The following is a 13,226-nucleotide window of genomic DNA, read 5'->3' as shown; positions in this document are numbered from 1 at the left end:
TCTAGAAGAGAGAGTAGAAACTTTGAGTGAAAAAAGTGTCTGGATTTTTGTGTGATGTTCAAGTGAAAATTACTGCATCTCTGGAGGTGTCTATTACTGATACAGAGCTAACTCTTTATAACACCTGAATTTGATTTCGCGCAGTTTTATGTGGTTGCATCATTTGTCCTAGTTAATTAATTTTGGCTCACCCAAAGCATCGAATGAAGCATACTTACTATGTCTACTATGTTTTGCAGCAAATGACTGTAGCCTAATTAGTAGGCCTCACATTAAAAGGATCCTAAGAACATGCAGCTTTCATTTGAACAGAGTATAATAAATGTGAAGCATGTCATATATAATACATGCATAAGCAAAATATGCATGAAACTGCCTTCACATTTTCTCTTTCACATTTAACTTTATTTTAACCAAATATCTAGCCACCACATCCCAACAATAAGGGGAAAAAAACTCTATAGAAGAAGAAGAAAAAAAACATCCATGGCATGTCCCTTAATTTGAGTTCAGGTCTCTTCAAAGGCTTTCTTTAGATGGGTCGATTTCCTCCTCAGATCACAGGACTGAACTGAAGCAAGACAGCCCTCTCTTGGGACTTCAGGCATGCCACAGCATAACACACTCATTTCCCGCTATTTATCAGTTCCTGGATCCTTTTTTACTTCTGCATTTCACCATTCATTGCCATTAGGTTATATATGCATTGCCTGTAAAGGGACCGGGAATCTTCTCTAAGCACGAGTTCAAAGTTTCTATTGATCAGTGAAAGAAATGAGAGGTCCAAGGACCATCCCCACACTTCAGTGCCGGAATCTCCATTTTGCTTTAATGAGGCCCATTCATCTACACTTTGCAACAGAGTCAGTGTGAGTGAGGTGGTCCCGTCTGGGACATAAACATGTTTATGTCCAAATCAGCAAGGAATATTTTTGTTTCTCCCAACTTACAGTAAAGTTGTAAAATGATGTGGATGATGATGTTCACCTTATCTGAACAAATATTTTGGCACAAATGGCAGATTTTCTTTCAAACAATCTTAAAAAAACAAAACAAAAAAAAAAACAATATGGATGTCAAAATATCAAAGCTGTGCATGCTTTATATTATATAAACATTGTAATATGTATCGTTAAAAGACAATATGAGAAAACCCAACTTGTGCCAAAACAACAATAAACACAATTAAGTAACATATTGTCTCTCAAAGAGTCAATCTATGGGAAAGCAAAAGGAGAAAAACAGAGTGGCTTTACTTTTCACCATTTCCCTCCCTCTTTCTCTCTCCTGTCCCATTTGAAGGAGATGCGAGCTGGCAGCACAGGAGAAGCTTGAAGATTAATGGTGTAAAGGGGGGCTCTGACAGCCTTTCCGCTGGTTGCAGTTCTCTTGGGTGGCCCGATTGGTCTTGGATGTCACTTTTGCTACTTAATCTTGTGTATGTGAAACAGCCTGACATGCCTGAAGAACTCAGTCTGTCCACGTCTGTATAGACATCAACCTGTGAGACAGTTACTACAAGGTATCTTTAATAGGATGTCCCTTTGCCACAGCTCTAAGAACCAAAAAAGTTATTAGAACTTTGTTGATAAAATTCAAGACATCATTTATTTGATCAAAAATACAGTAAAAACAGTAATATTGGGAAATATTATTACAATTCAAAGAACTATTTTATATTTGAATATCTTTTTAAATGTAAATTATTCCTGTGATGGCAAAGATGAATTTTCAGCAGTCATAACTCCAGTCTTCAGTGTCACATGATCCTTCAGAAATCATTCTAATTTCAGGGTTCCCACACTTTTTCAGCGATCATTTTCCAGGACTTCAAGGACTTTTCCAGGACATTTTTTTTATATATATATTTAATTACGGCAGGAATAAAAGACAAGGATCAAGCCATAAAATAATATATTCCTCTCTCAGGAACATATACTGTAGTTTATGGCCATGACTTAACTATAAAATCAGCTCTCTTATATATATTTCTGTGTAAAACATGATGCTTTTTCAGGATTCTTTGATTAACAGAAAATTCAAAAGAACAGCATTTATTTCAAATGAGTCTTTAATGCCACTTTTGATCAATTTAATGCATCCTTTCTGAATAAAAGTATTAATTTCTTAAAAAATATATAATAATAATAATTGATACTGACCCCACACTTTTGAATGGTATTTCATGCACAACTAAAGCACAGATTGTTAACCACTTGGGATTGGTTATGGTGAGAAGGGATTCCCAGACAGATTACTGATCTGAAGCTCAATTCTCTGGAGAATAGTCTGCCCGCCAGACATCCTGTGGCTGCAGGGTAAATCCTAAAAAACAATTAACTAGGATTGCTATAAAACAGTAACCTTGTTTTGAAGATCTGAACTTAAAGGTGGGGTATGTTTTCAAAAACGCTTTAGAAAACCTAGTCGAGCCGAGTACCAAAACAAACTTGTAGCCAGTCAGCAGTAAGGGGCGTGTCTACTCATGATGTGGAGGAGAGAGAGCGCTCAGTGCACAGGACGGACATTAGCCAAGCCAAGCGACAACAGAAAGATAGAGATGGTGGATAAAAAACAAAAGTAAACGTCTGCAGAACAAAAGAAGGCTTAAGGCAGTAAGGCAAGAAGTAGGACCCATGTAAATTTTGGATCAGCTTTCAAGCACTGGAGAGAACTCAAAGAGTGGAAGGCCTGCGATCGGGCGCCGAGGTTGCTTTGTTTCTTCTCGATAGTTGAGTAACATTGGTTCCCTATCAAGCTTTTACGAGACATTTCTCAATTATGGGAACTCCTTCCTTTCCCAACATTTCTGAAGTCTCGTTCCCAATCTCAGGGAACCGAGGTTACGATAGTAACCGGAGACATTTTGCTTTGTTTCACAGAACTAATATATCCTGGCTTTTACTTGAATATGCTTGTGTGTCATGTTTATCTGCAATCGTATTATTGTCCCCTTTAGCTATGATAAAGACACATTCATTTCCACACCCTATAAGCCTAGAGCGTCTAAACCTCCTCCACTGTCTGTTTCAAGCATCAGCTCCCAAAGTGTGTCCGAAAAGTAAGATAATATATTTAATACAGCAGTTACTAATACAGCAGATTCTGCCATAATCGCTGTCTGTGTTGCGTATGTATGTGTGGGGCGGAGCTATCAAAATAGAGGCGAGACCCTTTTGGGGTAGGGGCGTGTTTATTTTGGTGATTTGAAATATCAACATTGGCTACCAGAAAGCACTTACCCCACCTTTAAGATAGTCTGATGTTTTTGAAGCTGTAATCAGTCATTGCAGGATGTAGCCTATTTGAATACAATTTTATTCAAATATGCAAACAAATAGTTCATACTTTTTAGCCCATACAAGTTGTCCATACAGATCTTTTTCTTCCATTAGTGAATTAGTTGAGCATTTAATTGGTCTAAAAGTTGAACATTATTAGCCAACTTTCTATTTCAGCAAAAGATAATGAATCACGTGGGAATAAATGTGTCTGCTGTTAATCTATTAGATGTCTTTTCCTGTGCCTTCAATTATTATTTTAGGCATTAGCAGAGTGGATGTGAACTGGTTTCTTGTGTGACCTTTTTGACTTTTAACCTTAATCCTCTCCCCCCTTAAAACCCACTTTCTGTCACCCTGAGTGTTTTCTCATTATCTATCTCCTTGTTCGCCTTCAAAGCAACAGTAGGTTCACTGTGTTTTCATCTCTTTACCTACTTTTAATTTTCTGCTGTGGGTCCTTCATCCTGCATTTGAAAGCATGTTTTGAGAAAGTCCACTGAGACGTCATTGCAAAATTTGTCTTGTTATATACCTAAGAAACTCTGAACATCATCGTCATCAGTTTCATTTGTAATGCCCAGGTGTCTCACATCCTGGGAAACAGTGTTTACTAGTTTGTGATGATGAAGTTGCTTCATGTTTCATGTGTATTTTTGTTTCATGTGTATTTCTGAGTTGTAAGCTGCCCACATAGTGTCGTAAGTGAAGCTGCGGCCGGGAGTAAACTGTTTGGATAAAATGAAATAATCCACCTACAAGGCGTAGAGCTCTAGAGAAAATCAAATAGATCGTATTAAATGGAGTAATCAAATATTTACAAGAAGATAATGATTAATAGAGTGTCCCATGGTATGATTCACATTCGGTGCTCCACTGAATGAGGATTATTTGCTGTCTCTTCAAAGGAATCCATGTCACTGGAGGTCTCATGCCATGTTAAATGGTTCCATATGGATGACATTTGGCTTTAACAATTAAGTAATTAGTGATAAATAATTACTTAAACACACATTATAAGAAGATAAATAAACTGCTCTGCATTTCCCTGTAGTAAGTGTATACAGAGGAAAGCGTTCAATGAATTTTGTAAAAGATAAATTTTCTTAGAAAAAAATATGCAATCATTCAAAAGTTTGAGGTTGGTAAGATTTTTTTTAATGTTATTAAAAGTATTTTATGCTTATATATATATACAGTAAAAAATTAATATTGTGGAATAATATTACTTAATTAATTATTTTAATTATTTTATATTTTTCTGTGATGGCAAAGCTGGAATTTTAGCAGTCATTACTCCAGTCTTCAGTATCACATTATTCTTCAGAAATTATTCTAAAATTCTGATTTGGTGCTCAAGAAAATAATGATAATTGTATCGACTTTCACTTTTGAACAATGAATCATAATGAATGAACTACATTTGATATTCTTTTTTTTATTAAATGTGAAAAAGAAAAAAAAAGGATTTGGAAATTTGTCTTTAATCAACATTAAATCAATAAAGTCAACAAAATTCATACAATTATATATATATATAATATATATATATATATATATATATATATATATATATATATATATATATATATAAAACAAAACAAAACAAAAGAAAAAAACAGCATAACCTTTCTATTTTTTTTTTTTTTTTTTTTTTATTTCTATTTTTATTTTTTTTTTTTTTTTACAGCAGAACTTCTGGTAATATCATTGTACACAAAATGTGTGGCATTGCTAAATATCACAATTATGCTATTCCTGTATAATTTTAATTGTTAGATACAACCAAGAGGGTCATGTTATATAATGTATACCTTAGCTCTAAAAGGACTCACAACTTAAAAAAAGGTGAGAGGGGACACTAAAGTGTATTCATGGAATATGCCAGACATCTAAAAACCTCTAAGAGTTGCTCAAAAATCTTTATAAAAGTATGGCTACACATTCATCTTCTCTAGGACTCCAGGACCTGTGTTACTGGTACAATTGCAACGCTATGTCTAGATGTCTAAATCTTCCTCTCAGTATATCTGAAGGGGGGGTTAGTCCAAAGTGAGGTCAGTTGGACGCATTGGATTGCCTTTTCCTTTCATGAGAGTAACACAATGGCTGAAATGACCACCACTGGATGACCTTTTCAACAGACCTCATGCCCTCGTTTGATTGACATTTCTCTTTGACGGCAGGGGGCGGAGACGGCTTTTGGTGGGCAATGGGGAGGGCAGATTCTCCTGGGTAAATCCTCATCCACATCTCTTCCTTTAGACAACAAAGAGTGTGATGTTTTTGTCTGAAATAAGGAGCCCGATCCCTTGTGTTCTGATGAGTGGGCCACCTGGAACACACATCTCCATCATCGCGTCAAAAGATGAGAGAGAAAAAAGACGGGAAGAGAAGAGATGAGAGTAGGATGGAAGAGAAAAAAATCCTCCAAAGAAGCACAACCAGAAGCTTGAATGACAAGCTTAATGGAGACTGTTCAGCCAAGTGGCCAAATCCCTTGTCTGTATTATTAGACCGGTTTGTGTCACTAACATATGTAACACGTGTGCCAAACTCATATGTTTCTCTTTGCATTAATGCTTTATATGATTACTAAAAACTTTTAAATAATCTTCATGAAAAGTTTGAATTGAATGATTTTAAAAATTTCATTAAGGTCAGGTAAGGTAAGGTAACAACATTTTCCAGTGTACAAATCTTTATTTTCTAAAATTAAAAAAGAAAATCGCTGTAACATTATTATTATTGTTGTTTTACAATTTTAACAGCATGTATAGATCTTAAGCTTTGGTTTCCAAAATCACTAAATAAAGTTTAAAATTATTAATATTTCAACAAATATCATGAATTATTAATTAATATATTAGGTTTGGGGAGTTGTACTACATAATACGGTAGGCAGGTATTCAAGTCATTCCCTGTATGAATTGCATTTTAACATTTTTTGATTAGTTAAATAGGAATGTTTTAGCCATTTAAAAATTTTGTGTTTGGCAAAATAAAATAAAATTCTGGTTTTGGAACAGCTTGAAGGATGGGTGATAGGATTTATATTTTCGTGTAAACTAATCCTTTAATATTTTGCTCTTATCTGAGTTTCCCACTGCAGCTGATATCACTGATAGCTCACACTTGTTGTTTGCTTTAGTGAGAAGGTGTGTGGTGCCATGCTGAGAACCCTGACATGCATAGGAAAACACCTTTAAATTAACCTGGGTCGTATGTCAATTTCCTTCTCTCTCCAAAACACAAACACAGGAACACAAACAAGATCTCACTGACTGGCTTTTGTTCCAAGTCCCGTTGTCAGGTTGGGAGAGACTACTGTGTTTATTTTTATTCCCGGGGTTTAATAAACTCACCAGTGGCAAAGTATCCCAGTCATGCATAAAACATCGCCCCCCTGACCGGGCACAAGCTGAAACTGTTAAAAAAGAAAACCTTTCACAGTGTGGCACGGTACTGGATCACGAGGACCAGATGGATGTCAAGGGAACATCTGTTGCATTTCCACAGGGGCAAACCCCTTCAACAGGTTGTGAAAGCTTGAGATTACTCGACTGTTTGGACGGAGGGAGAGCAAAACATTCGCTGTTTGAGAAAACACCAACGAACGTGCTTTGTTTTCCTAGTAAACAAAAAGATTCCCCAATGAGTCATGCATTACCATTTCAAACTGAGAGGACTTAAATGATGAGGCGAGCTCGCCTTTGAGCAAACACAACTGGGAAAAAACTTTTAAGAGGATACTGAGCAAAAGTGTTTCCCCTCCTTCTTAAAAGTCATCCTAACAAAGATCACCACGCTCGGTTCCAAGTCTTTGTCAGTTGCTGGTGAATTCCTGCTAAGGAACCAAAAATAATCTCTGTCTAGACACAGCAAGTGTGAAACTGAGTCAAGCGAGAAAAATGATATGCAAAAGGAGTTAAGACTGGTTTTATAAAAGACATCCCATGTGGGAGGGTTAAAATCGCTCGGTGGCATTAAAAGCAACACTAAAGCCAAAAACAAAACAAAACAAAACAAAAAAGCTGGTATGTGATATGTTTGTCTCAGTACCTGCAAGGTGTCCTGGTGTGTATCTAATTACATTATTGACATTCAGATAATGTCGCACGAAGCGAAGCAATGGGCCATTCAATAAGTTCCTGGCCTTAGGGCCAGTGCAATCAGTCTATGGGCCTCTTTGGAGGAGAGACAGGCCAATTCTAACAGGCCAAACTGGTTTTCTGCAGCGTTTCTGCTTCGAGGGTGGGCTCCATTAGCGTGACCAAAGGGAAGCAGAGCACCCGAGAAAGAAGGGGCAAAGGGCTTTCTCTGAGAGCGGCTAGACAAGAGCAGCAGACTAGAGAGGAGCGTCAGCCGTAGACAGAGGAAGAGCAGATCAAAGAATCGCAGGGGCAACCTGCGTGACAGACATTGTATTAAAGCAACTTGGCTAGTTTAAAAAGAAGGGAAGAAAAAATAAACCTGGCTGGATCAGAAACCCTGTCTGGGAAACGTTAACTTCCCTTTTTTTTAGTCTACATCAGACTGAAATTTGTGTTCGAGGCAGAGATTAGATGGGGAAGCAATGATATGATGGACTCTTTGATTATTTTTCTGGGTTGCTTTGATTTTGCTGGGTGATGGTGGAACTATTGAAAAACTACTGGTTTAAAGCAGCTTATCAGATTTATTTTACATGGCAATTTTTTAAATAATCACTTAAAATCATTATATTTACAGTAATAATGACACTCAGATTGAATTGTGAAGTGTTGGTACTTCAAAATAAGGTTAAAATAAATGTCATAGCTATGAACAATACTTTTAATGCATTTATTAATAAATATTAATGTATTATTTAAATAATATTAGTTCATAATAATTCAATATAATATAAAGAATGTTAATATACAAAGACAACACATTTTTACCATTTCAAGTTGTATAAATTAAGATTCATTTATTATAAGCAAACATAAATTAACAGTGGCATCTGTATAAATTAACATTCACCTAAATTAATAAATGCTGTAAAAAACGGTCCAGTATGTAGTTCATGATACCTAATGCATTAACTAATGTTAATGAATTAAACTTCATAGTAAATGCACTAAATTGTTACCCTGAGGTTTGGAGGACGAGAGTATACAAAGGATCACATGATCCTTGACACATCTAACTGGTACAGGGCCACACATCAAATTAAAGGCAGTACAAATATGTTGTTTTTAGTTTCAAAAAATAAGACATCAAGTGGCAATATGCGGGCAAAACAAACACAACTTAGTTAACACTATAAATATACAGAAACACAGCATGTGTGATTCCTAAACAATAACACATCAGAGAGGTGCGCAGTCAGGAATCTAAATTTGTGGAGAGGAATTTGGATAATACCAGCAGGAAGCAGCAGGTGAGGCCGCAGAGCGTGGCTGGGCGAGGAGTGAGGTGGCAGACAGGGAGGAGTCTCCGCAGACAGTCAAATGCAGCTGTTGCGGACACTGATTGATAGAGTTTGAAAACAGCTTGGCCAGCAGTGCCAAGAAAATGGGTGTCGTCTTTTCAAACACAAAAAAAATCATCCACATTTATTCTATAGGACAACATTCTAACATTCTCTAAATGGAAGAATGAATAATGAGTGCAGTGGAAACTAGCTAAGCAAATAGCTTATTACGTTTACAAATAATGGAACATTATCTGATCTCTTTAAAGGACTTTGGCTCACCTGCTACTAAATCAGCATATGTGTGACCCTTGAGCTGAGGGTAACAATAACGTCGGTCAGCTCGTCAAAACATGTGGCTATTTGCATCTATGTCTCCAGTGGGTTATTATACAATGACGAAGAAGTCCAAAAAAATTCCTTTTAGCAAACAACACTTCAAACCCACACTTCACTTTGAAGTTTGATTGAATCATATCCTGCTAGGTAGCACCTCCTTCTCTTCCAAAAGGCTGATGAGTTGACTTAAACTCTCCTTCACAGCCTCCATGTTGTTTATTGTGCTGCCTGCAAGAATCCATCGCTTCCCTCGGGCCAGTGGCTGCAATTCAAAGTACTTCTGTATCTGGAAAAAAGAGGAAACATTTATTCCATTATGACTGCTCTATAAAAATAGCAACAAGACCATTTTGGTTTGTCTTTCAAAAAAGACTTTTATTAATTATTTTGCACATCAGGTTTAATTTTGTGAGAATACAAGAGGCCATGGGAAAAATTCTTATTTAGCATATTATTGTGTTGGGGCCCCATACCTGAAATTTGCTTTGACAAATTTGCTTAGGGTCCCTAAATCGCTAAGGCCGCCCCTGACAGGAATAAACTTACTTAGAAATAAAAATAATAAAATATACAACAGTTCTTTAAATTGTAATAATATTTCATAATATTACTGTTTGTCCTGTATTTTTGTGCAAATAAATGCAGCCTTGGTGAGCATAAGAGACTTCTTTCAAAAAGACATGAAAAAATCTTTCAGTGTTGTTTTTCTTTTTTTCCTGAATGACCCTAATTGATATGAGTTAATGAGATATGAGACATGACATGAGACATGGCGAAACCATGATATTCACAGACATTTACTGTAGATACAGTAAGATAGCCATCTATAATCCACCATTTACCTTCCTCAAAACAAAACAGATGCAGCATCAGACATTTACTGTAGATACAGTAAGATAGCAATCTATAATCCACCATTTACCTTCCTCAATACAAAACAGATGCAGCATCAGATGTCCCTAACCAAATGAGATAACCTGCAAAGTGTTGGTAGATAAAATCACAAGGAAATACAGTTCATGGGGCAGATAATGTCAGACCAGAGGATATGTTGCTACAACAAACAGATGCAACTATATCTTTCATTTCGCAATGTATGATGTATGATGAACACTTGCTGCCAAACTGATGATAACAGGCAGAAAGACCTGAAAAACCAAATCAAACTGTTCAGTGTGATGAGTCTTTTGTCCAAAGTACTGTAACTGAATCCTCCTCAAAAAGAATCACAAATGAAGCACTTTTTTGCAGCGCAGGCTTATAACTGTGCCATGTTGGGATTTATTAGTATCTGCTGTTTTCATGACGACCTACTTCACTGAGTCAGAAGATTGTGTCTCGTCTTTCCTTTTTAGGGGCACTGAGCTGTGCCTCGCTCATAGTGTAACAGGAGTTTAATGACAGATTAGGTCACTTCAACCTGGGGCCTGACCGACCCAAACAGTGTTAACAAATCCATCTTGGTAAAAGGAGCTGCCCCGGACCTGGCTTACCAGTCTGTCTGTCCGTCTGTCTGTCTGCAGCAGGCCCCCTTCTGGAGAACACATGGCTTGCACTGAATCTTTTAGTTCACATAAATGAGGGAAACAAAAGTACAAGAACATCTTTCTTTCTCATAAATGAATAAAATTAAGTGTACATTTGGACATTTTTTGGCTTCATTCACATTGGTTTGAAGTTGCATGACAACTTAAGCAAGCCTTGCACCACGGTGGCAGATGGCTGTTGTGCTGACCACTGTGTCATACGGTCAAGCCTTCAGGTCACTGGGACCAATGAGAGGCATAGCTGAACACAGAGAGCAGCTTACAGCTTTGAAAGGTTACTGTCCTGTCTAATGCCAGAAATGTCTCTTAAAGTCACTATGGACAGTGTGGGAGAATGAAAACACCACTGTTCTTCAATCATGGCTCATCCCATTTAAATGTAGTGAAGGCATGTTGAGCAAATAAAATAATAGGGTCTTTTGACCTTATGTAACATAAATTTTATGACAATCAGAATCAGCTGGACTATAAATGTTGGGTTTAAGGCATTTCAACTTTTCTAGTTAAATACATTCATATAAATTTCTTTAAATTTCAGTTGATTTCTTTGAGTTCTGCATCTGGGAAAGTGTATGTTGCATTCATTGGGTATTTCTAATGTAATAATGAAATAATTTTTTTTGCATTTATTGGTTTTTAGTTTTTTCAAAAAACTAAACAAGAATATGGCTGTCACAAGACTGCAAGGCAGGCAGAGATTAGGACCCAAATGCAGAAGATTAATGGTGTAAAAGGAGTAATCCACAATCATAGTCAGACAGGCATGAGGTCATACACAAAATCAGTCCAAGCACTGGCATGGTAAGAAGCTCAGGAAAACAGAGCAATCGTGGCTATCATGCTTTATATATATAAAAAAAGAAAAAAAAAACATGAAACAAGACCCAAGTGACACTTTAAGACTTTACAATCAATAGCAGAAACAAACAGGCTTATATAAGCAGAGGTAACAAGATAATTAGGAACAGGCGTTTAGTCAGGCAGTGGCTTGTGGGAAATGAACATAGAATGGTGATACAACAAAATGCTGATACAACAAAATGCTAATTTGTTATGCGGTGTGATTTTGACTGGGGCGAGGAGCAGATTTTCTAAAACTCGGAGCGTTGTGGTTTTCACTCGCTCCAAGAGCGCTGCACCACCGCTCCATCACGAGTACAATTCATGCCAACAGGCTGTCATATAACTGTATATTTAGCAAGAATTCACGTTAAACATATTTAGCTAGCTTGGCAGAAAATGATCACTCAAATCAGAAAGAATGTGAAAGTTATGATGACAGCGATGGACATGAGAGGGAAGCTATAGTTCTCAAAGAATTTGTTTGTTCCTTCTAGATAGGCTACTGAATATTTTCAACTGAAAGCATTATTTAAACAAGTATTAGCCTATAACACTTATTCACATGCAATCGCTCTCTCAATAATGCATTACAAATGTAATCTTACAGTGCTACATCATCTGTATCCGATTTTGAATGAGCGTAAAATCTGTAAAAAATGCATTGATCCGTAGGTAAAATAACTGATGAAAACATACTGTTATTTTCATCACAAACAAAATTTGCCCCGCAAAAAGCAGCAATAATACCTTTTAATGCTGACAAGCATGTTATTAGCTGGTCTAGTGTTCCAATAAGCCACTCTTCTGTTATTTTATTTTTAATAGGTCTATACGTTATGAACAGAACTGTGGTATTTCAAACATACTGAAATACTTCAGACGCTGAACGGTGTTTTTGATATCAGTGAGCACGGAGTGGAGCGGAAGTGGGAAATGGTGATCCCGGAGCGAAGCTGGAGCGGAGTGTTTATTGAATGCTCAGAGAGCGGAGGGGAAATTGTTGACGCTCCACTCCACTCACATACTCTTCCGGACACTGCCACACAAATGTGGCTTTTTGTTAATGACTGTCTTACTACAGGATTGAACGCAGAGTAACAGCTCACTACCAGTTTCAAAAGACACTGTAACAGTCTATCACAGGCAATTCTAGTTCTAGTCATTTTTCATCAATTAATTTCTTAAATTATCCTTTGACTATGCTCTGGCCCGCCATCTAGTGGCGAAATATTTTTTTGGCCCGATGCCAAACTTACTTGCAGACCCCTGGTCTATAGGATTAGATGAGACATTCTGGCTGTCTACAGAGGACATGGCATGAACTGAATTGTGTGTCTAGCATACACAAATAGGCAAGTGGCCAGAAGCTGAACTGTAATTCCCCTTGTTGCTCTCTAGCTAGCCCGAGCTGCACTGGATCCAGTCCTGCTCTGGAGTTCTCACCATTATTTATGTGTTTCACAGTTAGCTGCAGATATGAATGTCTTTTCATTTCCATTCTTGAGGTTGGGGCTTTACCAAGACAATTCAGGTTACAAGTCATTCTCTTGGGTGTAATAGACAAATTCCATGTGGGTTTGGAAACCACAAAACTCTCTGGTTACTTGCCCAAGCAAACAGCCACTAGACCATTTCATAGCACCAGTCAGAGTTAAATGAACATAAATGGGTTCATATGTTGAACTGTGTTTGGATAGCGCCACACAGTACTGTAGATCTGAATAAGACGGCTGGAGCCACATAACTACCAGAGGGAAATAAATATCTGTTAAAACTCAT

At 37.1% G+C, this 13,226-nt stretch overlaps 1 protein-coding gene across 4 annotated transcripts in view; it reads right to left on the bottom strand.

Moving 5' to 3' along the window:
* Positions 1-8,269: 8,269 nt before the first annotated feature.
* Positions 8,270-13,226, bottom strand: part of LOC109104519 (ADP-ribosylation factor-like protein 15) — a 121,849-nt gene continuing 116,892 nt past the window's right edge. For all 4 annotated transcript variants that reach the window (XM_042756585.1, XM_042756587.1, XM_042756589.1 and 1 more), the window contains one exon: positions 8,270-9,343. In XM_042756585.1, coding sequence (XP_042612519.1) covers positions 9,191-9,343 — 153 coding nt within the window. In that variant the 3' untranslated portion in view covers positions 8,270-9,190. The remainder of the gene's footprint in view (positions 9,344-13,226) is intronic.

Source organism: Cyprinus carpio, chromosome A5 (genome assembly GCF_018340385.1).
Source record: "Cyprinus carpio isolate SPL01 chromosome A5, ASM1834038v1, whole genome shotgun sequence".
Taxonomy (NCBI): domain Eukaryota; kingdom Metazoa; phylum Chordata; class Actinopteri; order Cypriniformes; family Cyprinidae; genus Cyprinus; species Cyprinus carpio.
Note: the sequence above shows the minus strand (reverse complement) of the source record. Positions and strands in the feature narration are given on the sequence as shown.